The following is a 25,326-nucleotide window of genomic DNA, read 5'->3' on the forward strand; positions in this document are numbered from 1 at the left end:
GCCAAGTCCCTGTCCGTGCTGAAACACATCCAGGAGGTTCCCACACAAAGTGGGCACTGAAATTTCAGGGGTTTAAAATTCCCACACACACTTTCAGTATCTTCCATTTGGGAAAAAAAAACAAACAGACTGGACGTGGAGAAAGGTGCCTGAAAGTCATTAGGAAAGGACTTTTCCTTCCTGATATCCCATCTGACCCATCTCTCTGGCATTCCTGTGTCCTGTCCCTCCATCCCCTGTCCCAGCCCCTCTCCAGCTCTCCTGGCTCCCTTCAGCCCTGGAAGAAACTCTGAGCTCTCCCTGCATCCTTCCCTTCCCCAGCTGAACACTCCCAGCCGGGCTCCAGAGCTGATATTCCTCAGACAGAACATTTTTGATGCAAAGGAAGAACAGACGATGGGCTGCTCCTGCCATTGAGGATGGAGGAGGACAGGGTTAGATGGGACAGTGGGATGGAATTCCTGGCCGGGAGGGCTGGGATGGAATTCCCAGAGGAGCTGTGGCTGCCCCTGGATCCCTGGCAGTGCCCAGGGCCAGGCTGGAGCAACTTTGGGTAAAAGGTGTCCCTGCCATGGCACTGGATGGGTTTTAACCAACCCAAACCATTCCAGGAACTCCATGACCCCATCCAGCAGCGTTTTCTGAGGTAACTCAGCTTCCAGGCATTCAGCAGAACACAAAGAGTTTGCAGCAGAAGAGAGCCCACCCAGAGCCCCCCTAGAAGGGCTGGTGAGCAGGAGCAATGCTCACTGCTTAATAAAACATTAAGTTTTTAAATAAAGCACCTCAGAATATCAAGATTTGGTTTCTTTAGCTGCAACAGGGTATATAAAAATTGAGTTTGCTGCTCAGAGCTGGCAGATGGGGGGGAATGGTGTAGAAAAAGGGGAAGTAGAAAAGCAAAGTTTCTTTTTTTTTTTTTTTTTTCAGATAAATTAAAAAAAAAATAAATAAATATTTCTATATAAATAATTAAGGGAGGGTTTTTGCAGCCGCAAAGGCCGTGCCATGCGGGCAGGCTGGGGGTTCTCAGTGCCACCTTCCGTCAGCCGCGCCGCACTGCACAGCCAGGGAAATCCAGCTGGAAAAGCGGGATTGCATCACCCAGCCCGGCTCCAGCCCTTCCCCTTGGAAAAATCCTGAGCCAGCAGCGCTCCCACCCCTCCAGCAGGGAGATTTCACTGCGGAGCACGCCTGGGACCCCCCGTCATTACAGAATATATTTTATTTATGGAATTTTACAAATATCTGTACAATTCACGTGACATTTAAGTTAACGCTCTTTGTTTCTCTCCTACAACACCTGAGTTGTAATTGAAATACTGAGATGGAACGTGAGGGGAAGGAGACACGGATGGAAATCCACGAGGGGCTCGGTTTGGCTGGGCTCCCACTCCTCTCCCACCGGCAGGTGCCAGCCTGCCCAGGGGGATCAGGAGCTCTCCTTGGTGGCAGGGCAGCCTCGGTTCTCACCCCCAATCCCAAATCTCCAGGCAGATTTCTCAGCAAACAGGGACAGACTGGAAACGAGAGGTTGTGATGCCCACAGGGAATCCTGCTGGCTCTGAGGACGCCAAGCCCTGCTCTCTGCCCCTTCCCAGCCCCTGGGGACCTCCCAGGCACAGTCCAGAGGGGACAAACCCCCCATTTCCCCCTGTCCTGCCCCACAGAGGCTTTTCCAGCCGGGGTGCAGCTCCTGTGCCCTGCCAGCCACACTGTTCTCCAAGTGCTTCCTTGAGAGGGGGGAGAGGGCACCTGTGCCAGTGGAAGGACTCAGATTTTCCACATCAAGGCAGTCAGCTGGGGCCGACTCTCTCAAGCAAGGAAAAAGTGTTTCCAGTGCCCCTCTGGCCCTGGAACCTGCAGCACAGGGAATGCCTGCCAGGTGATGAATTTCATGACTGCCCCAGCCGGCACAGGCCACGCTGCTCTGCTCCAGTGGCAAAAGTGACTTTTGGTGACAATCCACAAGGGACAGCACACGGGACAAAGTGGAGCCTATCTCTCCTTGAGGAATCACCCGAGGAGCTTCAGGTCGCCCCAAAAAGGCTCCTCTAGAACTGATATTTGGGTTTTGGGGTGCAGGACAAAGCCAAGAGCTGGAGGGCGCTGAGGGGACAAATGCCCAGACTGGAAAAGCCACGGAGAGTGCAGGTGATGATCCACGAGGATCCTGGCAGTGCCAGAGGGCACGGGCTTGGTGACAGCTGTTGGGAGCTTAGGAAGAACATCACCCAGCTGGGAACTACAGGAATTCAGGGATTACAGAGATCCAGCCAGGGAGCAACGCTGCCAGGGGTGCTGAGCCTGTGCCAGGGCCCTCTGTCCTGAGGTGGGCAGGAATAACACCTGGCACAGCCTCAGGTTTGCCTTCCTCAGAGGGCGAAGGGAAGGTGTGGGAGCCTCTGCTCCAGCACAGTGCCACCACCCTGTCACACCCCACACACCTGCACAGGTGGGCAGTGAAGGAAGACACCTCACAAACACCTGCAGAGCACCTGCACCTCTCCATCCCAATCCAGCACCACACCACGAGGGATTCCCCTGAATCCACATGGCCACAAGCTCACACCAGGTACAGGACGAGGGGTCTGAGGGCCAAAGGTGTGTGAGGGAACCTCAAGCAACACAGGTGGGGTGGGCAACCTTATCAATATGATAATAAGTAATTCACCTAGTGAATCTGGGGAAGGCCAGCCCGGAGGCAGAGCTGGGAAGTGCCTGGAACGCCCTTCTCTGGCTACTCCCTACGGCTGGGAACACGCAACCTAAAGAGGTTCACAGTCTGAGTTTTGCTTTTAAAAACACCCCCCACCCCACCCTGAACCTTAGCACTGTTTAAAAACTGGTGGCTGTTCCTGGGTGTCACCGTGAGCTTGGACACAGCCTGAGGAGAAATCCCTGGGCTGGAGCCTGCGGCCGGGCAGGGCTCTGCTCTCATCCCCTTCCGAGCAGCCCTCATGGAGGAGTGGGGGTTTTCCCCTCATTCCAGCAGCATGGACTGAAGGGAGGGTCAGGGCACCCTGGCAGGCTTCTTCCAGCAGCCAAGTGTCACTCCAACCCAGTTTGGTGTGCTCTGCTCTGAGCACTGACACCCAAAATGTGCTTTAAAACCCCTGCCCTCTTCACCCTGCTCTTGCCAGGGCATTGTCCGGGCTGAAACGGAGCAAAAGCAGTCGGATGATGGTGACACCATGAACCTCCTCATCCTCGGAGAGCACAGCTCTGAGGGCTGGCTGTGGGGAACACTCTGAGAAGGGTCTGTCCCTGTCTGTCCCCAGCACACCCCCAGAGGGGTCAGGACAGCCTCACGTGCCATGGGAACGCTCCAAGCACAGCGAGAGGAGCAGCTCCTGTCTCCCCATTCCATCCTTCCTGGGACAGGCGAGGAGAGAAGGGATATGACACTGGACAAAGTCAGGTCAGTCCTATGGGAAGGGGAATGCCACTCCCCTCAGCCTTAAACCAGAAAAAAAATCCATGGAATAGCTTTCAAAGCAATGTCTCTCCTGTAGTGTGACGTCAGTGCCCGCACAGGTACCGTCGTATGTTTGCAGCAGGAAAAGGAAAGAAAAAAAAAAAAAAAGAAAAAACCCTTCCCCCCCAGAAAAAAAAAACATGGAAAAATTGGATCAGGGCTGCAGCTCGGGCTGCTCCTACCCTATCTGGATCTGCCCCGAGTACATGGTGAGCAGCACCATGATGGTGAAGCCCGTGAGCAGCCCCGCGTTCTGGATGGCGAAGGTGATCAGGGCGCTGCCGTTCTGCTCATCCTCCCGGCTCACCTCGTTCATCTCAGGGAACTGCAGGGGGAAACATTGGGATGGCAGGGCTCAGTGACAGCCCCATCCTTCCTCAGCAAACACCCACCAGCCTCCCATCCTGGGGATTTCAGCCGGGCAAAGCAAAGCAGAGATATCTGCATGTGCCAAGGGGACAGAGCAAACCCCGCCGTGCCTGCAGCCTGAGGGAAAGCAGAGCTTTTCCTGGGAAAAAATCCCAGGGCTCATCAGGATTTGGGGCTCAGGATTTACCATGTCAGCCAGGGCTATGTACAGGAACATCCCTCCAGCCAGAGCAAAGATCCAGTTGGCAGAGAAGTGGCTGCCGGCCACGATGCCGAAGGCCAGGCCCACGTAGCAGCAGCAGGCAGAGATGAAGTTGAAGAAGAGTGCCTGACGAATGGTCATCCCAGCATTGAGCAAGATCACAAAGTCCCCTGAGGCAGAAGAAGATGGGAGGATGAGGAGGGAAGGGCTGACAGCAGCACTGGGACAGCACCCACTTGAACTCAGAAACCCGGAATATCCCGAGTTGGAATGGACACAAAGGATCAGAGTCCAACCCCTGGAGTGCACAGAGCACCCCAAACATCACAGCATGTGCCAGCTCAAGTGTGGGCTCCCTGTGGCTGCTGGCAATGGGCACTGACTATCACACTGCCCCTAAATTCAGACATTCACACCCAAACGTGCCTCTGCTGCACTGATCTCTGGAGGGCTCCTAAGTTCAGACATTCACACCCAAACCTGCCTCTCCTGCACTGATCTCTCCACTGCTCCTAAATTCAGACATTCATACCCAAAGCCACCCCCCACCTCAACTGCCCCTAAATTTGGACATTCACACCCAAACTTGCCTCCCACTCACTGACCACAGCACTGTCCCTAAACCCACAGACTCGCACCCAAACCCACCTCCCCTCCACTGACCACTCCAAATTCAGACATTCCCACCCAAACCCGCCTCCCCCCTCCCAAACCAAGGAGGAGTTGAGGGGTTTTTTTTGTCTTCAGATGCCTCCATCTAAATTTAAATCTCAGACATCATATTACCTCGTTATTTTTAGAGCGGCGATTACTCAGAGCAGTTTACAGCCCTCCCTCTCTCCCCTCTCAGCAGCATCACTCTTTATTCCACCCCAAATCTGCCTTCCTGGATGGACAAAGGACAGAGTCCACAGCAAGCAGGAGCAGGGGCAGCCCCAAGGAGTGACCTACCCAGCTCGTGTGGGAACTCCTCGCAGAGGATGGCCACGGAGGTGCTGATCCCTTGGAAAACAGACACGGTGAAGGAGGCGCCGATGGCCAGGCCGTCGATGAAGTTGTGGAGGCCATCACTGAGTGTGATCATCCAGGCCAGCGTCCCAATGTCTGAGTACCTCACCTCCTTCAGCCAGTAGCACGCGCTCTGGGAGGCCTGCAGGTCCTGCCAGCGCCCCAAAATGGGGATCAGCACCCAAATGGGGTCACTGGTCCCTCCTCCAGATGGGAAAACCACCCCACGAATCATTACACCCACACTGTTTGGTCCCACCACACACAGAGAATTTGGGCTGCAGAACTGGTTTTAACTGACAGGTGGGATTTTGCCACAATGCCACGGGATGAGGTGCTCACCTGGACAGAGAGGGAGCCCACCACGGCCTTCTCATCCCCCGAGGGGGGCTTGCACTCCAGGTCGCTGGTGATGTGTGGGATCATGTGGTCCAGGTCCCCGTTCTGCAGCTTCTCCGTGACCCCCTCCTCCCGGTCCTTCTTGGAGGGCAGAGCCTCGGGGCCGTAGTGGCTGTGCCCATGGTGGTGCTGCAGGACCAGGGGATTCAGGGCTGTCAGTCACTCTGATATTCCTGCTCTTTCCTGCCCTGCCATCCCAATATCCCTGCTCTTTCCTGCTCCACTACCCTGAAATTCCTGCTCTTTCCCACTGTGCCACCCCAATATCCCTGCTGTTTCCGACCCCACTATCCCAATATTCCTGTTTCCCACCCCTCCATCCTGAAATTCCTGTTTTCCACCCCAATCACTTCAATATCCCTGCTCTTTCCCACCTCACAATCCCAATACTCCTGCTCTTTCCCATCCTGAAATTCCTGCTGTTTCCCACCCCACCATCCCAATATTCCTGCTCTTTCCCATCCCGAAATTCCTGCTGTTTCCCACCCCACCATCCCAATATTCCTGCTCTTTCCCATCCCGAAATTCCTGCTGTTTCCCACCCCACCATCCCCTGCTCCACCTCACCTGGTCCTTCTGCTTCAGGACCATCTTCAGGATCTTCTCCGTGAAGAAGAAGAGGTAGAAGCCCCCGAACACCACAGCGGATTTGGAAACGTAATAATCTTCCTGAGGGTTGAATCCAAACGCCTGCAGGCAGGAGGGGACCCGGGAGAGGATGAGGAGCAGGCCCTGGCAGTGTCCTTCATCTGCCTTTGCCCCTGGGGTGACACTGGAGGGGTGACACAGCTCTGAGCTCTCTCTGAGGAGCAGCTGCTTTGGGGACAAGCTGAGGAAACACCTTGAATCTCCCTCACTTCCTACTCCAAGGAGCCATTGATCCAGCACCTGCCCTGGGGCAGGGGTGCCAAACCTGCTCAGGGACCTACCTCCAGGGCCAGAAAAAGCCAGAAAAGGCAATAAAACAACGATTCTCTGCTTGAAGCAGACCGGGGATCTCCCTGGAGCCATTCCCTTCCAAACTGCAGCTCCGAGGGGCTTCCAGCCCTCCATACCTCGCTCGGGGCTCCCCTCGGACGCCGCCTTCCCCTTCTCCAGCCAGCGAGACAGAGAAACAGCCCCAGAGAGAGAGAGAAAAGCACAGACCCGCCCGTCCTCTCCCTACCTCGGGAATGAGCTGGAAGAGGGCGTTGGAGTAGAGAGTTCCAATCGCCAGAGCTATGAAGTAGAGGAGCAGCCGCTTGTAAAAGGTCTTCTTCATGAAGGGCACCACGCTGGCTCCCACCAGCGAGCACAGGGAGATGACGGAGACGCAGAGGAAACCGTAACCCCAGACTGGCAGAGCCAAACCCACCCCGGGAGACGGGAGACGGGAGGGGACGAGATCAGCGTGGGGATGGGCAGGGGAGGAATCCACACCGACAGCACAGAGAGAGGAGGGAGGGAGAGAAGAGGACATTCATTAGTGATTGTTGTTCATCTGGCGCCACCTCCGAAGGGCGAACCCGGCGCTCGGCGGCTTTGGGAATCTCAGCTGAGTGTTGGCAGCCAGGCCATGTCCCAGGCAGCCCCCAGCTCTGCTCCCTGGGTCGTTCCCAAGCCACGGAGTGCCCGAGTCCCCCGAGCACCTCGTACGCTCCAGCCCTGTCCTGCAGCCGGTCCCTGCCGGGGCGCCCCGGGTGCCGGGGGGGCTGGAGTGTACCTCTGGCATTTCAATTCCTGCCAGATCAGGAATTAGAGGCGCTTGGTTTCTATGTCCAGCAAATAAAAGTTGCAGTTCTGGAGCTGAAAAGCTTGGAAAAACATCCCACTGCCAGCACGGATGAGGCGTTCGCTGCTCGGCAGCAAACAGGCAACGCCAGGGGGAAAAACCCACTGGAATTTTAAGGTTGGATGTGCCAAATCCAGCTCATCCTCTGAAGGGGCACCTGGACCACGTTCCAAAGGTTTCCAATCCGGGTGGATTTATTCAGCTCCAGAACTGCACAATTACAACACAATTAATTTGTGATATTTCTGTCAGTCCCATCAGAGCACCAGGAAACCTCAGGGAAGCCAGAACCCTTGTGGGAACATCAGGCTGGGAAATCAGGTAAGGGGGAAAAAAAAGCAGTGAAAGGATTTGTAAAAGTTGGCCGATTCCAGAGGAAGCCAGTGCTTCTCTAGGCTGTTCTCCATGCTTTTATATGGATATCTGATGATATTTACGTGGATATTTCACATTTTTTTCCCTCTGGCTCATGCCAGTACTGCTACCACAAGCATGGCTGAGCACATCCCTCCAAGGGATAAACTCCTGGACACCCGGAGCAGGAGCAAACAGCTTCTCCCAGCACATTCCCACTCCCCAGAGGTGGCAGGATGGAGGACACTGAGGGTTTCCTGGTGCTCAGAGGGGTGAGCAAAGCCCTGCAGAGCCCCTTGAGCCAAGCCCTGAGCCTCGGGTGACGAGGGGTCGGATCGATTCGGCGGGGTGGAGGCAGAGAGGGCGCCCACGGAGCTGCCCTGGAGACGGGAGAGAGGCAGGGACGTTCTACCGCACCTCTGGGATGAGCTGGAAGAGCGCGTTAGAGAGCAGCGTGCCGATGGAGAGCGCGATGAAAAACAGCAGCACCCGGCTGAAAAAGGCCTTCTGGGAGCACGGCACGATGAGGACTCCGAGCAGGGAGGCCACGTTAATCATGGACACACTGAGAAAACCAAAGCCCCACACTGCGGAACGAGAAGAAACGAGGGCCAGACATTACCGAGGCTCTCGGAGAGCCCGGACCCGGGCGGCTGGGAAAGGCTCCGGGGCTGCTCCCTGTGCTCCAGCTGCTCCAGCTGCGACAAAACCATCGTGTTTGGTGCAGGGAAGGTGGGAACGAAGCCACGGGGTTCCTTGGGAAAGGTTTTCCCGAGCCAGCCGCAGCGTGGGAGAGGCCAAGCTGTGCTCAGGGCAGCTGATCCAAGACCTTGGGCATCGTCAGGACCGGCATGGGAGGGAGCTGGCTGAGCATCTGCTGGTGGCTGGAGGCCAGCAGGTCCCTCCAGGTCACCCCCTCCCACCCAGGGGAACCCTCAGCAGAGCCCCCTCCTCATCCAGCTATCCTGGAGGCACAGAGGTTATCCTGGCAAAACCAAACCACGGCACCATCCACAGAGAGGAAAACTCGGTCAGGATTGCCAGCTGCTGGAGGCAGGGAACTCCCAGGAGTGGGAACTGGCTGTTCCTCATGTCCAGAACCAGACAGTGTCTGTAGCTCCCCCCCAGCACCCCAATTACCTTCAGCTGAGCTGGGCCTGCCCTCCTCTGTCTGCTCATTCTCCTCATTTTCCAGGTTTTCGGAGGCGCACGCCCCCGACTCCAGCTGCTGCAGGATGGTGGGGCAGAACTCCTTGAACTCGCTGTGCCCCACAGGGGAGCCCTCGCTCAGGTTGTGGATGGCAAAAAGCTCCACGGAGCTGAAGCACTGGGGGAGGGAAGGGAGAGAAACGTGCCTTGAGACCCCCACAGCTCCGCAGGGAGATCTCAGGACTCCGCAGGGAAGTTTTGGGGGCCCACAGGGAGGTTTTGGGGTCCCCTCCTTACACGGGAGAGGTTCAGGCGCTGCTGAGGTGTTTGGGAGGCATTGGCGTGTCCCACTCCCACATCCAGGCGGTTCAGCAGGGCCTTGAGCTGCTTCAGGCTCAGGGTCTGGCTCTCCCCGTAGCGCTGGAGCAGATCCTGCAGGAAGGAGGCTGCGGACACGCCGGGGCTGTCCCTGCCCGCCCGGACCTGCGGCCAGGGGAGGAGGCAGAGCAGCAGGAGCAGGCAGCGGCTCCGGGGGCCCACGCTGGGGATCATGGTGCCTCTGGGATGCTGCGAGAGAAACCACACTGCTGTTGGCTTTGGCATTCCCGGCGCTCCAACCGCGGCTCCTCCGCCCCACCGAGGGATTTATCCTCAGGGAAAGTGGGAACAGCGCTGCGAGCACCCAGATCCTGAGGAGAATTCAGTATTTTTCCATAATTTTTCCATGCAATGCCCTCCCTCCTCCCCCCTGAGCCACCCCAAGCCCCTCACTCACCGTGGGGGGCTGCCAGGACACAGCTCCTGGGGGCTCTCCAGCTCCGCAGCACCTCGGGGGCCCTGGCAAGAGCAGGATGGTCGGGAAGCAGGCAGGGCTGTGCCAAAAGCCAGCTGTGCCAGCCCCAGCTCAGCTCTGCAGGGCGCCAGGAGTCACGCTGCAGCCCTGGCCACACGTGGGTCCCCTCGGTGTCACCCACACGGCAATGCCAGCGCTCGGAGGGACGCGGCAGCCCCGGGGACAGAGGTGGCCTGTTCATCAGGTTATAATTTAACCAGGATAATTACCATGAACCGGCTGCTTCCCCGCTCTAACTGTAGGTGCCTTTATAGTGTTTGCCCAGAATCAATCCTTGCCCTCTCTGTCCCTTTCATATGGGCCGGCCGTTGATAAAAGAGGGGTGGCACAGCCCGGGGTGCAAAGGAAGGGGCTCAGGGAGAGGAGGGGACACCAGGCACGACCTGCACGTCCACCCAGGGAGGCACCAAGAGCCTGCAGCTCGGGCTGCCTTCCTGGGAAAGCTTCCCTGCAAGGTGGACGGCAAATTTGGGATTGGCAAGGAGAAAATAAAAGTCTGCTGCCTCCATGAATGCAGCAGCCACCCCAGTCCCAGTGTGGGGCTCCAGGTGCACCTCCTGATCCTGCTGGAGGGGCTCCTGGTGCTCCCCACCCAGCCCTGGACACCCCGCAGAGCTGGGCCTGTGCTGGCGGCTCACAGGCTCCAGTCTCTTCCAAAAACCAGGACATTTTTGTAGCCCGGCCAAGCAATTGTTCCAAAAATAACCTGGGGCCAGGATTTCCACGCCGAGGGGCTCTGGGGTCTCGCAGGACCCCGCTCCCCATGCAGGACCCCACTGCCCCTGAGGGCTCCCACATTCCCACAGGTTTTACCAGCTTACCACCACTTTGTGAGCTTTGTTCTCCGGGAGCTTTCAGCCTTCTCCTGCTAGGGCTTAGCTCGGATGCTTCGAGTTAACCCCTCTCCTCCCAAAACGAGGGAGGGAGCCCATGCACAGCGGTGCTGCTGGGTGGGGGGACCCGAGGGACCCCTGCAGCATCCCCCAGCCAGCCCAGACCCTTCCCCTGCCTCTCCATCCCAATCCCCCCTCCCAGGTGGGTCCTCCTGGGCTCCGTGGGACATCCAGGCTGCCGGTGACTCCCACAGGTGCTGGCACACAGCCCAACGTGCCAAAGGTTTGTCCCGGCTGGCCGCACGTCCCGCTGGCTGCCCTTTCCAGCCGAGTGCTGCCCAAACCCCCGGTGCCACCGGGAGCCTCCCGCTCCCTGCAGCCCGGCCCGTGCCAAGGCACGCAGCTCCCTCCGCTGCCAAAACCCCTCCCGGGGGGTTCTCCCAAAGCCGGGCTGAGCCGGATACACCCAGGTGGAAAACCAGACCTCAACTTTCCCCCCGCTGCCACAGGAAAGGCAGGAAGGGCAGAGCTGCACGGGCTCGCTCCGTTTTAGGGCAAAACGAGGTGGAGGAGCCGCCCCTGCGGGACAGAAGGGCCCGAAGCGGCACATCCCGGGGGGCTCCGAGCTGCGGGACCCCGGGGCAGGGCAGGGCAGGAGCGTGCCGAGCACACCCAGCCCAGCATCCCGGGACAAACACCAAGGAACACCGAGCCTCGCCATCGCCACCGCCAGCTGCGACCCCCCGGAGCCCCCCCTGCCCGCTACCTCCAAGGGCGTCCTTGCACCGGGATGCGCTCCGGGAGCCCGGAGCCAGCGCCTGACCTACTTTATCGGGCCGGGGCACGGGGACGAGCCGCTGCCACGCGGAGGGACGGCTGCCCGGGAGGGCTGTGCCCGGGAGCGATGCCACGACAGCAGCACGCAGCTCCCGGGGCCGGGCAGAGCCTTCCCATCCGCCTGGGCTGCGCTTCCCGGAGATCCCGGCCGCCATCCGCACATCCCCCCCCGCCGCCGGGAATAAAACCGCTGGCACAGCCCAGCGTGACCCCGGCGGCGTCAGCTGCCCGAAATCCCGCGCAGGGGGGGCCGCAGAGCGGGGCACGGGGCCAGCGGGACCCCAAATTCCACCCGGGCCCGTCCCGGTGATATGGGAGCCAGCGGGACCCCAAATTCCACCCCGGCCAGGTGATATGGGAGCCAGCAGAACCCCAAATTCCACCCGGTCCGTCCCGGTGCGGCCGGAGCCAGCGGCGCTGCACGAGTCCTGCAGGAGCGCTCCCCGGAGCCCCGCGGCTGTCCCGGGCTGGCAGCGGGGCCGTTCCTGCCTCACCGACACCCCGGTCTGTTCCCGGACACAATCCTGTCCCTTCTCCCCCTGATGGCAGCCGGGCCGGGCAGGCGGGCAGCGGAGCCGGGAGATGCCCCGGGCATCGCACCCCCCGGGACCCCCAGTGCTGCCCGTGCCCCCCGGCTGGAGCGGCTGCTGCCGCCCGGTCCCTGCCCCATCGCACCCTCTGCCCGGTCCCAGAGCTTCCCCCGGTGGTGCCAGACCCCAAAACTGGGCCCCGCACCCCCAAACTGAGCCCTGCACCCCCTGACAGCGTCCTGCAGCTCCACCTGCACCCTGCCCAGCCCCAGGCCCCACGGGCGGTCCCAAAACGAGCTCCCAGGGCTGCCCCCAGGCGCTGGCACCGGCCCCAACCCCAAACCGCCGCTGCCCGCATCCTTCATCCCTCCCTGCATCCCCCATCCCCATCCGGGGCTCGGCGCCGGCCCCAGCCCGCTCCCCGCGCTCCGCTGCCTCCCTCCCCGCGGGGCCGGCCCCCGCAGCCGGTTCCCCGTGGCACGGCAGCACTGCCGTGCCTGTCCCGGCCTGTCCCGGTCCATCCCGGTCCATCCCGGTCCATCCCGGTCCTACCTCCGCTCCCGCTCCCGCCGCCGCCGCTCGGGGCCGCGCAGGGCGCATGCGCGGCCGCCGGCACGGGGAGCGCGCCCATTGGCTGCCGCCGCCTTCGGTCACACCCCCTCCGCCTCAGGCCACGCCCCCTCAGCGGTGCAGCGCCGGGACCCCCAAAAATCCCACCCGGGACCCCCCAAAATCCCACCCGGGAACCCCCAAAATCCCACCCGGGACCCCCCAAAATCCCAGCGGGGACCCCCCAAAATCTCACCCAGGACCCCCAAAAATCCCATCTGGGAACTCCAAAAAATCTCACCCGGGATCCCCCAAAATCCCACCGGGGACTCCCCAAAATCCCACTCAGAACCCCCCAAAAATCCCACCCAGAATCCCCAAAATCCCACTCGGGACCCCCAAAAATCTCACCCGGGACCCCCTAAAAATTTCCACCCATGACCCCAAAAATCCCACCCGGGACCCCTGAAAAATCTCACCCAGAACCCCCTAAAAAATCCCACTTGGGAACGCCAAACCCGCATCTGGGACCCCCTAAAAAATCCCACTCGGGACCCTCAAGCTGCCCCAACACCCCTCCCAGGCCACTGGGACCCCCAAAGACCCCCAAAGACTCACCCAGGAGCACCGAGACCCCCAAAAATCCCACCTGAGACACCCAAAATTCCACCTGGGACCCCCCAGACTGCCCCAAAACATCCCCTGGGATCACCCAGAACACCCACCCGTGAGCACTGGGACCCCCCCAGGAGCACTGGGACCCCCCAAAAACCCACCCTGGGGCACTGGGACCCCCCAAAACCCCACCCGTGGGCACTGGGACCCCCAAAAAACCCACCCGTGGGTACTGGGACCTCACTGAACACCCACCCTGAGGGCACCAAGACCCCCAGGACCCCTCCAAGGGACCCCCCAGCTCCCCCAACACCCCCTGGGGGCACCTCCCCCAACACCCTTTAGGGGCACAGGGCACCCCAAGGACCCCCCAAACCCCCCTGGGACCACTGCCCACCCCTCAACCCCTCAGGTGGGGCTGGGGGACCCCAAGGACCCCCTGGAAAAGCCCAGGGGGGGCCAAATCCCGGCAGCCAGAGCCACCCTGTGCCAGGGACAGGAAAAGGCAGAGCTGGGACAGAAAATGCTGCTGGACGGGGTCAGGCAGAGCTGGGGGACCCCAAAAACCCCAGCCCAGCACCCCCAGGGCCAAGATTTGTTCCCAAATCCCACCCCAGGCTGGGCCACGCTGCCAAAGTCCGCCGGGGTTGGCAAACAAACGGGGATGAATGATTAACCCGGGGCACAGGGTGACAGCCCCGGTGTCCCCGCAGTGTCCCCGCGCCGTCCTGGCACTGAGGGGCAGCACGGGGCCACCAGCACCCCCAAAACCCAGCAGGGAGCAGCTGCCAGCAACGAGTTTATTGGAAAGAGGCAAAAAACTGGTCACAGCCAAGAGAAAAATGAGGGGATTGCAACTTGAGTGAGGCAAAAAAAGCACCTAAAATAGGTGAGAACTCCAACCTTCCCTGGGGTAACGGCCTGAATCCACAAGGAATTCTCCTTGGAAAACCAGTGACTCCTCAAGGACGGGAGAACCGGCCAAACTGGAGCTGCTTGGTTCAACAGCAGCTTGGAAAAGCCCAGGAAAAACAAAAAAAACCAAACTTTAAACCTGCATGGAAATGCAAGAAACTGGGGGGGGAAAACCCCATAAATCTTTGGGATTTACATCCAGCGCCTGCACAGGGATGAGCTGAGGGAGCAGCAGCACTTTGGGGCTCCTCAGCTCAAGCCCCTTTCCTGGGAGGGCTGGAAAGCAGCAGGAGATTCCTTTGGGCTCACCCCCGCGGGGAGAATTCCCAAAAGAAAACCCCACAGCCCCGGGATGCTGCTGCAACCCCCAGCATCCCCTAAAGCAACGAAGAAAGAATAAATTAACACCAGAACGGGGAACCGAGGCAGATCCCCCCGGGCAGGGGGGCGAACAGCAGCGGGCACAATTCCAGGTGCCATCCCAATTTTCCCGGATTTCGGGGTCCTGGCAGGTCAAAGGAAGAAGAGCTGCTCGCAGAGGTGGGCGCTGGGCTCGTGGTGCAGGACCTGGCCCACCAGGAATGCCAGCTTGTGGGCGTACTTGCAGGGGGCAGGGACACGCACCGTGCCCGGCCAGTTCCAGTACAGGTGGCACAGCTTGAAGGTCAGCCTGGGGACAGGGAGGGAATTGGGGCTTGGGATTGCGGGAAAAGGGATGGATCCCTGCCAGAACCGCCCCCAGCTGTCCCTGTCCCATTGACAGGGAGAAATGGGGTTTGGGATTGTGGGAAAAGGGATGGATCCCTGCCAGAACCCGCCCCCAGGTGTCCCTGTCCCACTGACAGGGAGAAATGGGATTTGGGATTCCTGGAAAAGGGATGGATCCCTGCCAGAACCCGCTCCCAGGTGTCCCCGTGCTTGGGACACGGAGAAATGGGATTTGGGATTGTGGGAAAAGGGATGGATCCCTGCCAGAACCAGTTCCCAGGTGTCCCACAAATGAGATTTGGGATTCCTGGAAAAGGGGATGGAGCCAGGTCCAGATCCCTCCCAGAACCTGCTCCCAGCAGTTCCCTGTCCTTGGGACAGGGAGGGAATTGGGATTTGGGCGCTCCCAGCTGTCCCTGTCCCATTGACAGGGAGAAATGGGGTTTGGGATTGTGGGAAAAGGGATGGATCCCTGCCAGAACCCGCCCCCAGGTGTCCCTGTCCCACTGACAGGGAGAAATGGGATTTGGGATTCCTGGAAAAGGGATGGATCCCTGCCAGAACTTGCTCCCAGGTGTCCCCGTGCTTGGGACAGGGAGGGAATTGGGATTTGGGATTTCCAGGAAAAAGGATGGATCCCTCCCAGAACCCTGCTCCCAGCAGTTCCCTGTCCTCGGGACAGGGAGGGAATTGGGATTTGGGATTCCAGGTGCAGATCCCTCCTGGAACAGGGAGAAATGGGATTTGGGATTGTGGGAAAAGGGATGGATCCCTGCCAGAACCAGTTCCCAGGTGTCCCACAAATGAGATTTGGGATTCCTGGAAAAGGGGATGGAGCCAGGTCCAGATCCCTCCCAGAACCTGCTCCCAGCAGTTCCCTGTCCTTGGGACAGGGAGGGAATTGGGATTTGGGATTCCAGGTTCAGATCCCTCCTGGAACAGGGAGAAATGGGATTTGGGATTCCCAGGAAAGGGGATGGATCCCTCCCAGAACCTGCTCCCAGCAGTTCCCTGTCCTTGGGACAGGGAGGGAATTGGGATTTGGGATTCCAGGTGCAGATCCCTCCTGGAACAGGGAGAAATGGGATTTGGGATTCCCAGGAAAGGGGATGGATCCCTCCCAGAACCTGCTCCCAGCAGCTCCCTGTCCTTGGGACGGGGAGAAATGGGATTTGGAGGGTCTCTCCCACGCCCAAGGGGGGATTTTGGGGGGCTGTAAGAACCCTGCCCAGGGAACTGGGGGGGCTCTGGAATCTCGGGCAGCTGCAGAAATCCCTGCCCTTCCTCTGCAATATTTTGGGCTGCAGGATCCCAGGAAAGCTGGGATTCCTGCATTTCCCCTGGATGATTTTGAGGGTCCCTCCCCTTCCCTCTGGAATATCTCAGGGTGCTGCAGGACCTCAGGAACTCTGACATTCCTGAATTTTGCCTGGATGATTTTGAGGGCGTCTCCTATTCCCCAGGGTGGATTTTGGGCGGCTGAAGCCCCTTACCCTGGAAGATTTTGAGAGTCCCTCCCTTTCCCTCTGGAATATTTTGGGTTGCTGCAGGATCTCAGGAACTCCAGGATTCCAGCATTTCCCCAGGATGATTTTGAGGGCATCTCCCATTCCCCAGGGAGGATTTTGGGGGGCTGTGGGATATTCAGGTACTCTGGGATTCCTGCATTTCCCCTGGATGATTTTGAGGATTCCATTCCCTCTGGAATATTTTGGGGTGTTGCAGGATCTCAGGAAACCTGGAATTCCTGAATTTTTCCTGGATGATTCTGAAGGTCTCCCCCATTCCCCAGGCAGGATTTTGGGGGGCTGTAGGATCTCAGGAACTTGGGGATTCCTGCATTTCCCCTGGATGATTTTGAGAGTCCCTCCCCTTCCCTCTGGAATATTTTGGGGTGCAGCAGGATCTCAGGAACTCTGACATCCCTGAATTTCCCCTGGACGATTCAGAGGCCTTCCCCCCTCCCCAGGCAGGATTTTGGGGTCCCGGGCCCCCTCACCTCTGCAGGTGCTCGGAGCTGAGGTTGGCTGTGTTCCACATGCAGATGTAGCGCGTGGGGACGCTGCAGCCCTGCCGGGAGTGATGGGCCAGCAGGAAGAAATCCTGCCTGGGAGGGCAAAACAAACCCCAAGTCTCACTTTTTTCCACCCCAAAATGAGAGTTTTTGCACCTCAGGGTGCTCTGAAGCCCAGACTGAGCTGGTTTTTACACCCCAGAATGGTGGTTTGAACCACAAGGGTTTAATTTCTGCTCTCCACAGGGATTTTTTTTGCACCCTGATGTGTTTTTACCACCATTTTTCTTTCACTCTGGGTTGTTTTTTGTTTTTGTTTTTGTTTTTTTTTTGTGCCCTGGGGTGCAAAAAAAGAAATAAACCATTTATAACCATTGTTTTGCACTCAAGGCATTTTTATATCCCAGAGTGTCTTATTTTGTAAAAATAATAAATGATAAAATACCTGATGGTATTTTTACACTCATTTTTTCCAAACTGGGGGGCTTTTACACACCATTTTTAACGCCTTGGGCTGGATTTTTCCCAACACCTTGGGCTATTTTTACAATTTCTTTATCACCCTGGGAATTTTTTTGCACTGAGGCTCTCTTTCCACCCTGGGCTATTTTTACAACCAATTTTTTTTTGCACCTTGGGGTGCTTTTACCTCCGTTTTTTCACACCCAGGGTTGATTTTTCCCACTCTGGGGCACCTCCATCCCCATTTTTTTTCCACCCAGGTTAATTTTTTTCCCCTGGGGGTGTTTTTTATCCCTCCCCAGGTGTTTTTTCCCCCCAGCCCAGCTGTGCCTCTCACCTGCCCGAGCTGGTGACGCCGTGGTCGATGACGGTGCCCAGGGGAGGGGACACAAACTCCTCTCCTGTCAGGCAGTAGAAGTTGGTGCTCAGCTGCTTCTGGACCACCACAACCACCAGGCTGGGCTGGTAATTTTGGAAGGTGTGGAAGCTCTTCTGGAGCTGGGGCACCTCGTACTTGAGCACCGTGTCCAGCTGGGGGTCGGACACCCCGTCCCGGTACACCACGATCTTCATGGGCAGGGAGTGGTTCAGCTGGGGGGGAAAGGGGGAAAAGCAGCTCCTCTTCACCTCCCTGCCATGCACAGGGCTGGCTGAGGGAGGTGGGGGAATATCCCCTGGTCAGGAGAAGTTTGGGTGCTGGGATGGAGCTGGGAATTGGATCCACAGTGAAAAAAATGCAGCTTGGGGAGGGATGTGTTTGAATTCATCACAGAATTCCAGATTGATTTGGGTGGCAAGGAGCCTTAAAATCATCTCATTCCATTCCTGCCATGGGCAGGACACCTTCCACTAGTCCAGGCTGCTCCAGCCTGGCCTTGGGTATTCCAGGGATGAGGCTTCTCTGGGCAAATCCCAAGAGCTGGGATTTTCCCTGGCCCTTGCCCTGTCCCAGGCTGCTTTTCTCACGCTGGGGACAAGGGACAGCCTCTGGGAGCTGTAACGTGGCACTTCCCCCTGAGCAAACCAGTCCCGAGGCACGGCCCCAGATAAGGATGAGCTGTCCCAGCCCCACCGCCAGTCCAAAGGCTGCCAGGGAGCTCTGCTGCCCTGCACGTACCCAGGCTGGAAGTTTGGGGGCTTTTCCCTTGGTTTTGGGGGAATGTGGAGGCACAGGAGGGTGGTTCTGGTCGGCCTCACCTCGTAGAAGCGCTTGAGGGCTTGGGAGAGGCAGAGCCGGAGGCTGTCGGCGATTTCCTGGTGGGGCATCTGGAAAACCACCCTGGAGTACCACTTGGTGAGGATGCTGGGGATGCAAGGGCAATGAGCAGCCTGGAGGAACCCCCCAGCACCAGGCTGAGGCCTCTGAGGTCTTGTGCAACCCCAGCCCTGGCTCAGCACACCCAGCCCCTTCCCCAGCGCGGGGCAGACCTGGCTGAGTGCTCGGGGACAGCAGCACCCCGACCCCCTCAGCAGCTCGGGGACAGCAGCACCCCGACCCCCTCAGCAGCTCGGGGACAGCAGCACCCCGACCCCCTCAGCAGCTCGGGGACAGCAGCACCCCGACCCCCTCCCCGGGCCAGGAAAGGGCTTTGGGGTGGCACACCCTGCAAACTGCCAGGGCAGAGCTGGAAAAGCTCCCCCCTTTTCCCCAGGAAGCCACGTACTGGTTCATGCTGGCCACGAAGCCGATGACGGAGCGCATGCCCTGGCTCCTGCTGTGGTGGATGTCCATGCCCACGACCATCAGCTGCTTCTGGAGAGGGGAGAAAATGGGATTTAGGGACCATGGCCATGCCCAGAACCAACAGCTGCTTCTGGAGAGGGGAGAAAATGGGATTTAGGGACCATGGCCATGCCCAGGACCATCAGCTACTTCTGGAGAGGGGAGAAAATGGGATTTAGGGACCATGGCCATGCCCAGGACCATCAGCTGCTTCTGGAGAGGGGAGAAAATGGGATTTAGGGACCATGGCCATGCCCACAACTGTGAACTGCTTCTGGAGAAGAAAGATGGGATTTAGGGATAATGGCCATGCATGCAACTGTGAACTGCTTCTGGAGAGGGAAGGAGATGGGATTTAGGGATAATGGCCACGCCCAGAACCATCAGCTGACTCTGGAGAGGGGAGAAGATGGGATTTAAGGATAATGCAGCAGGGAAAGACAGGTGGGATTTAGGGACAATCTCCATGCCCACAACACTTAGCTGCTTCTGGAAAGGGGGAAAAGAAGTGGGAATCAGGGATAATGGAGGTTAGAGGGGCAGGTGGGATTTAGGGGCAATGTCCATGCCAACAACCCTCAGCTGCTTCCGGAAGGGGGAAAAACAGCCAGGTGGGATTTAGGGATAAATCAGACACCTCCAGGCTTGGATCCCTCCAGCTCCAAGGGCCTCATGAGCACCCAAGAGAAGCCAACCCTGATTCTGCAGCTGGTTCATCCAGCCATGCCCACAATAATCCAACAACAACCCAAAAAATCCAACAACAACCCAAAAAATCCAACAACAACCCAAAAAATCCAACAACAACCCAAATAATCCAACAACAACCCACATAATCCGACAATAACCCACATAATCCCACAATAATCCAAATAATCCAACAATAATCCAGCTCCTCCACAACAATCCAACCCCTCCAGAGCTTCCAGGCTCATCCCAGGGTGTCCCAGCCTCACCAGTGGGATGTCCACCCCCCAGAGCTGCCCGCCCAGCTTGCAGTTGATCTGCAGCAGAACTTTCTGCACCACGCTCCTGATCTTGCCAGGGTGGCCCGTGAGGGACTGGGCGTTGATGACCTGTGGAGAGGGAAAGCTCAGGGCCAAGGGAGGCTGGAGACAGGCAGGGACTGCCAGGGATGGGGTCCCAGCCCACCTGGGAGGGCACCGGGCTCTGCACACAGCAAAGCTTCTTGATGGCCCCGTAGATGTCGTCCCGGCCACCAGGGATGATGCACAGGAGCAGCTGCACCTTGTCCTGAGGGGAATCATGGAATTGCTCAGGCTGGAAAAGCCCTCCTGGATCACTGAGCCAAACCTGAGCTCACCAGCAACCCATGTCCCCAGGGGCCACAGCCACACCTCCAGGGATGGGGACTCCACCACCTCCCTGGGCAGCCCATTCCCATTTATCAGCCTTTTTCATGCATTTATCAACCTTTTTCATGCATTTATCAACCTTTTTCATGGAAAAAGCCTCCTGCTGTCTGTCCTGAGCCTCCCCTGGCACAGCTTGAGGCCGTTCCCTCTCATCCTGTCCTTTGCTCCCAACCCCCACCTGACTCCACGCTCCTGTCATGGCTTTTTAGGGAAAAATAAGGTACCCCTGAGCCTCTTCTTCTGCAGGCTGAGTATTTATCAACCTTTTCCATGGAAAAAGCCTCCTGCTGTCTGTCCTGAGCCTCCCCTGGCACAGCTTGAGGCCGTTCCCTCTCATCCTGTCCTTTGCTCCCAACCCCCACCTGACTCCACGCTCCTGTCATGGCTTTTTAGGGAAAAATAAGGTACCCCTGAGCCTCTTCTTCTGCAGGCTGAGTCCCTCCAGGTGCTTCCCAAAGGTCCCCAGGGATGTCCCTGCTCCTCACCTGGCTCCCCAAGGAGCTCTGGATGGTCCAGGCTCCATCCCACCTTCTCAGTGATCCCCAAGGATGTCCCTGCTTCTCACCTGGCTCCCCAAGGAGCTCTGGATCACCCTGGCATGGGTTCCCATCCACCCTCCCAATGATCCCCACTCCTCACCTGGCTCCCCAGGGAGCTCTGGATGGCCCTGACGTGAGCTCTCATTCCACGTTCCCAATGATCCCTGCTCCTCACTTGGCTTCCCAAGGAGCTCTGGATGGCCCTGACCCTGACGTGGGCTCCCATTCCACGTTCCCAATGATCCCTGCTCCTCACTTGGCTTCCCAAGGAGCTCTGGATGGTCTAGGCTCCATCCCACCTTCTCAGTGATCCCCAAGGATGTCCCTGTGAGTTCTGGATGGTCTGGGCTCCCATCCCACGCTCCCAAAGACCCCCAGGGCTGTCCCTGCTCCTCACCTGGCTCCCCAGGGAGCTCTGGATGGCCCTGACATGGACTCCCATCCACCCTCCCAATGATCCCCACTCACCACCCTGGCTCCCCAGAGAGCTCTGGATGCTCTGGGCTCCCACCCCACCCTCCCCAAGGTCCCCAGGGCTCACCTGGCTCCCCAGGGAGCTCTGGATGGCCCTGACATGGACTCCCATCCACCCTCCCAGTGATCCCCACTCCCCACCCTGGCTCCCCAAAGAGCTCTGGATGCTCTGGGCTCCCACCCCACCCTCCCCAAGGTCCCCAGGGCTCACCTGGCTCCCCAGGGAGCTCTGGATGGCCCTGACGTAGGTCTCGATGCGGTCGTCCCGCAGCTCCTGCACCGTGGGCTGTCCCACCTGCATGCCCATGGCCCCACAGCTGCTCCTCATGGCTGCCAGCAGGTCCTTGGCCAGGTGCTGCAGCCGCTTGGGATAGATCAGGAGCCAGGAATTGATGGAGATCTGGGAGCAAAGGCAGGACAGGCCGTGGTTTGGGGGCGCTCCTGCAGCTCCCAATCCATGTTCCTGTTTGGGACAGGAGGAACCTACCAGGCACAGAGGGAAAGCAGCCCCAGAGAAATCTGGAGCACAGAGGGGAATTTGGGAGAAGGAAAACTGGGCCTAGAGGAACCTGGAGCACAGCAGGGAGCTTGGGAGAGGGAAATTCAGGAGAGAGAATTCAGGCCAAGAGGAACCTGCAGCACAGAGGGGAATTTGGGAGAGGAGAAGGGGCCCAGGAGAAATCTGGAACACAGAGGGGAATCTGGGAGAGGGGAAAGTGACCCAAGAAGCTGCAGCATAGAGGGAAATTTGGGAGAGGGAAAGCAGCCCTCTCCCAAATCTGCCAAGTACAGAGGGGAATTTGGGAGAGCGGGAGTGGCCCAGGAGAAATCTGGAGCACAGAGGGGAATTTGGGAGAGGGAAAGTGGCCCGAGAGAAATTTGGATTGAATTCCATCCAATTCCTGCATGTGAAAAGCTCCCTCCACCCTGGGATGAGGTGGGAAAGCAGACACCACAGCCACATACCTCCAGCTCCTGTGGAAAAACAGGCTGGAGCGCAAATCCAACACAAACAAGGGAAGGGCTTGTGCTGGAAGGGGCTCAGCCAGAACGCCAGCGCTCAGGAAAAGCCAGCCCAGGCCTGGCAGGCAGGGCAGGCTGCTGCTCACCACGGCGATGGGCACCTCCTTGGTCACCTCGCGGTGCCAGCCCAGCTCCTCGGCGGGAAGGAAGGAGCGGTGTCGCAGGTTGATGCGCTCCACGGGCAGAATGTGACCCTGGGTCTGGGCACAGCGGGAATGTGAGGAGCTGCCCGCAGTGCCAGGGGGCCAGGGCAGGGCAGGAGCCCCGCGGGCCTCACCCTGTAGATATCCGTGTCCAGGAGCAGCCCCCAGCGCTCCAGCTCCCGCGAGGCGTCCGGCGTGTCGCGGATGCGGCGCAGGAGGCTGGTGAGGCGCTGGTAGTGCTGCTGGGGGCTCTGCACCATCTCCCACATCACCTCCTGCTCCACAACACCCAGCCGTGAGGGAGGCTCCCCACAAAGCCCGGGGAAAGCAGGGAGCAGGGCAGGAGGGGGGCTCTGACCTTCAGCATCCGGCTGTTCTTGCGGAGGTCGGAGAGGCCGGTGAGGAAGGTGAGCTCTGGCACCAGCAGCACCATCTTCAGCTGGCGCTGCAGGGAGGGACAGGGTCAGCATGCCAGGGGCTGGCAATTCCTGCTCTCCCCAGGGGCTGGAGGAGCCCAGAGCAGCCCACGGATCTCTGTGCCCAGCTCACCCTCCCCTCTGGTGTCTGTTTCTCCTTGGGCTTGTGGACAAGCAGGGGCTGGTCCAGTTCCCTGATGGTGATCCCGTGGGTCTTGCTGGAAAAACAGCATCGTCACACAACCCTGCCATTTCCGTTTGGAACACATCCAGCCCCAAACCCCTCCCGTGGGGCAAACCCTCCCTGCTGCCACTGCCCCACCTCAGCCCGCTCCCAGGGGGTGGCCCAGCAGTGCTGCTCACCTGTAGTACTCCACGAAGGTGATCTCCTGCCCGCTGGCCAGGGTGAACGTGTCCTTGGGGGTCTTGTCCCAGTCGATGTCATCCACGCGGTAGGTGCGGTTGTTGTAGCGCGTCATGACCACGCTGCCCACCAGCTGCTTGGTGCACTCGTCCTGGAACGTCCTCTGGCTCTGCGAGTGGATGGTTTGCCTGGCAGAAGAGGAGAGGCACGGAATGCTCCCCCCCTGTGCTGCCCCAGAGGTGAAGCAGCTCTGTCCCCACAGCTTTTGGGGTTTCTGCAGCGCTCACATCACGCCCAGCACGGACTCGCTGCGGATGATCTTGTGGATGGCGTCCACCATGAGGAAGAGCCCCCCGTCCTTCCTCCGGATGCTGACAGCGTATCCCGGCCAGATGTGGAGGCTGTGCCCACAGGGAAAGAGGCCTGGCTGAACCCAGAGCAGGCACGGAGCTCCCAAAAGCCAGGGCTTCATTTGCCAGCTCCCAACTTCTCAGAACAGCCACTCCAAAGTCAGGCTGACCTGGGAACACTTCCCAGTTTCCAGGGAAACAGGGACGATCCTGTGGGAAGGTGCCAGCACCCACCTGTATTTCTGAAGGGTGGTGGCCTGGGCAGGCTCAAAGAAATGTCTCCCAACCAGGCTCATGTTCAAGATTTTCATCACCCTGAGCAAGGAAAAGCAGGACAAGCAGGACTGGATGAGGACTGACAGGAAAAGGGAGGAAAGGGGTTCCCATCCCGGAGCTCAGGGGGGGTCTCTGCTCCCTCACCTGCGGAACACCACGTTGTAGAAGGGGATGCAGAGATCCGAGCTGGGCTCCAGGATTTTGGTCATCTGGATGTTGATGAAGATCTCCTCCCCGTCGCTGCTCCTCTGAGTCTTGAGGCTGACCTTTGGCAGGGCCAGAGGGGGTTCTCCCACCCAAAACAGGGGCACCCCTGTACCCCCAAGCGGGGGGAGACTCCCCTACCCCTTACCTTGGGGATCTGCACGGGCAGGAAGAGGATGGAGCCGTCGAAGGCCATCACGTCCCCGGTCACGGCGTGCTGCTCCTTCAGCATGGCAAAGCGGGCAGCCTTGCACTCCACCTCGGGGCTGGGGGCACACGGGGGCTTTTCTCCCTCCTCTGCCACCCCCTGACCTCGCCCAGCCCCCCAAAAATCCCCGCTGAAGGCGAAAACCCAGAGCTCTTTGCTGTGCCCCACCTCATGGGGCAGCAGGAGGGGCACAGAGGGCTCGGCCAGGGGACACCCCGACCTCGAGGGGCTGTGGGGGACCCTCGGGGGGCTGTGGGGGACCCCGACCCCCACCATCACCTGAAGGTCACGTGGTACTGGTAGACAGCTTCGTTCTGGCAGTGGATCTTCACAAAGTTCAGCCCCACGGGGATGGCGGCTCCCTTCGCCACCGCCTTTGGCCCCTGGGCCCTGCGAGGGACAGGGGGTCAGCAGCGACCCGGCAGCACCCCAAAAACGGGGGCTGGGGACGCCACTCACGGCCTGGCAGCAGCCGGGGGGGTCTCTGGGGCGGGCACGGGCGTCGGGCAGGGCGGGGGGCCGGGCACGGCGGCTCGTCCGGGCTGGGTGGGCAGCGCGTCCCCTCTGCCTTTCCACAGGATCCTGCGTCCCCAGGGGGCTGCGGTCAGCCCGGGCACACCCTGGGGAACCCCCAACCCCCGAAATCGCCCCGCTCCTCCTGCCCCACAGCGCCTGGGGGCTCAGAGCGGCCGAGTTTTGGGATGAAGGGACAGGAGGGGTGAGGAACACAGAGGGAATAAGGGAACAGGGCGGACATATGGGGCAGAAGGAATGGGGGCAGAACAGAGGGGGACAGGAAAGATGGAGGGGGACAGGAGGATCCAGAGGACAGGAGGACCCAGAGGAGGGTGGGCACTGGAGGTTTGGGGGTTTGTGGATGTGGGGGACTCACTGCCCGCGCGTGGGGAGCGCCATCAGCGCTGCCCCCTTGTCCTGCTCCTCCTCCTTGTGCTGCTGCCCCGGGCCGGGCGCAGCCACAGCCCTGCCATCGCCAGCGCCGCCCCGGCCTGCGGGAGCAGGGCCGCCGTGAGCGGGGAGCGGGGCTCGCCCGGCCCGGCCCCCCCTCACCACCGGCACCTACCGAGGGGCCTCTCCAGAGGCCGCTCGTCCAGGCCCAGCCCGCGGAACAGCGCGGGCAACGGCGAGGCCGCGGCCCGGAGCTGCGCGGGGCCGGGCGGGGGCAG

At 59.5% G+C, this 25,326-nt stretch overlaps 3 protein-coding genes across 10 annotated transcripts in view; all 3 read right to left on the reverse strand.

The window, feature by feature from the left end:
- Positions 1–11,478, reverse strand: part of PPP3CC (protein phosphatase 3 catalytic subunit gamma) — a 52,770-nt gene extending 41,292 nt beyond the window's left edge. For all 3 annotated transcript variants that reach the window (XM_039698303.1, XM_039698302.1, XM_039698301.1), the window contains exons 1-2: positions 11,464–11,478; positions 10,007–10,013 (exon numbers count right to left, since the gene is read on the reverse strand). The gene's annotated coding sequence lies outside the window, so the exon portion shown is untranslated. The remainder of the gene's footprint in view (positions 1–10,006; positions 10,014–11,463) is intronic.
- On the reverse strand, positions 1,207–12,485 carry SLC39A14 (solute carrier family 39 member 14). Of its 6 annotated transcripts, none has more exons than XM_039698294.1 (10): positions 12,336–12,485; positions 9,506–9,567; positions 9,028–9,297; positions 8,722–8,908; positions 7,999–8,168; positions 6,024–6,146; positions 5,400–5,585; positions 5,001–5,208; positions 4,035–4,219; positions 1,207–3,803 (listed from the first exon to the last, which is right to left on the reverse strand). In XM_039698294.1, the coding sequence occupies exons 1-10, from the start codon at positions 12,412–12,414 to the stop codon at positions 3,657–3,659; spliced, it is 1,617 nt and encodes a 538-aa protein (XP_039554228.1). In that variant the 5' UTR covers positions 12,415–12,485; the 3' UTR covers positions 1,207–3,656. The 6 variants fall into 6 exon arrangements, with proteins under 6 accessions (XP_039554228.1, XP_039554227.1, XP_039554226.1 ...); XM_039698293.1 differs by lacking the exons at positions 7,999–8,168; positions 12,336–12,485 and adding exons at positions 6,622–6,791; positions 11,183–12,323; XM_039698292.1 differs by lacking the exon at positions 12,336–12,485 and adding an exon at positions 11,183–12,323.
- A 1,747-nt stretch (positions 12,486–14,232) lies between these two features.
- On the reverse strand, positions 14,233–25,320 carry PIWIL2 (piwi like RNA-mediated gene silencing 2). The gene is made up of 21 exons (XM_039698341.1): positions 25,224–25,320; positions 25,035–25,149; positions 24,602–24,724; positions 24,422–24,532; positions 24,083–24,200; positions 23,875–23,996; positions 23,689–23,769; positions 23,392–23,505; positions 23,104–23,292; positions 22,874–22,958; positions 22,683–22,769; positions 22,459–22,599; positions 22,268–22,381; positions 21,370–21,558; positions 19,922–20,023; positions 19,726–19,845; positions 18,711–18,799; positions 18,244–18,349; positions 17,384–17,637; positions 16,570–16,677; positions 14,233–14,532 (listed from the first exon to the last, which is right to left on the reverse strand). Exons 2-21 carry the CDS (start codon positions 25,055–25,057, stop codon positions 14,376–14,378), a joined length of 2,433 nt encoding a protein of 810 aa, XP_039554275.1. The 5' UTR covers positions 25,058–25,149; positions 25,224–25,320; the 3' UTR covers positions 14,233–14,375.
- Between the last annotated feature and the right edge of the window lie 6 nt (positions 25,321–25,326).

This window comes from Passer montanus, unplaced genomic scaffold, assembly GCF_014805655.1.
Source record: "Passer montanus isolate IOZ18808 unplaced genomic scaffold, ASM1480565v1 scaffold123, whole genome shotgun sequence".
NCBI lineage: Eukaryota > Metazoa > Chordata > Aves > Passeriformes > Passeridae > Passer > Passer montanus.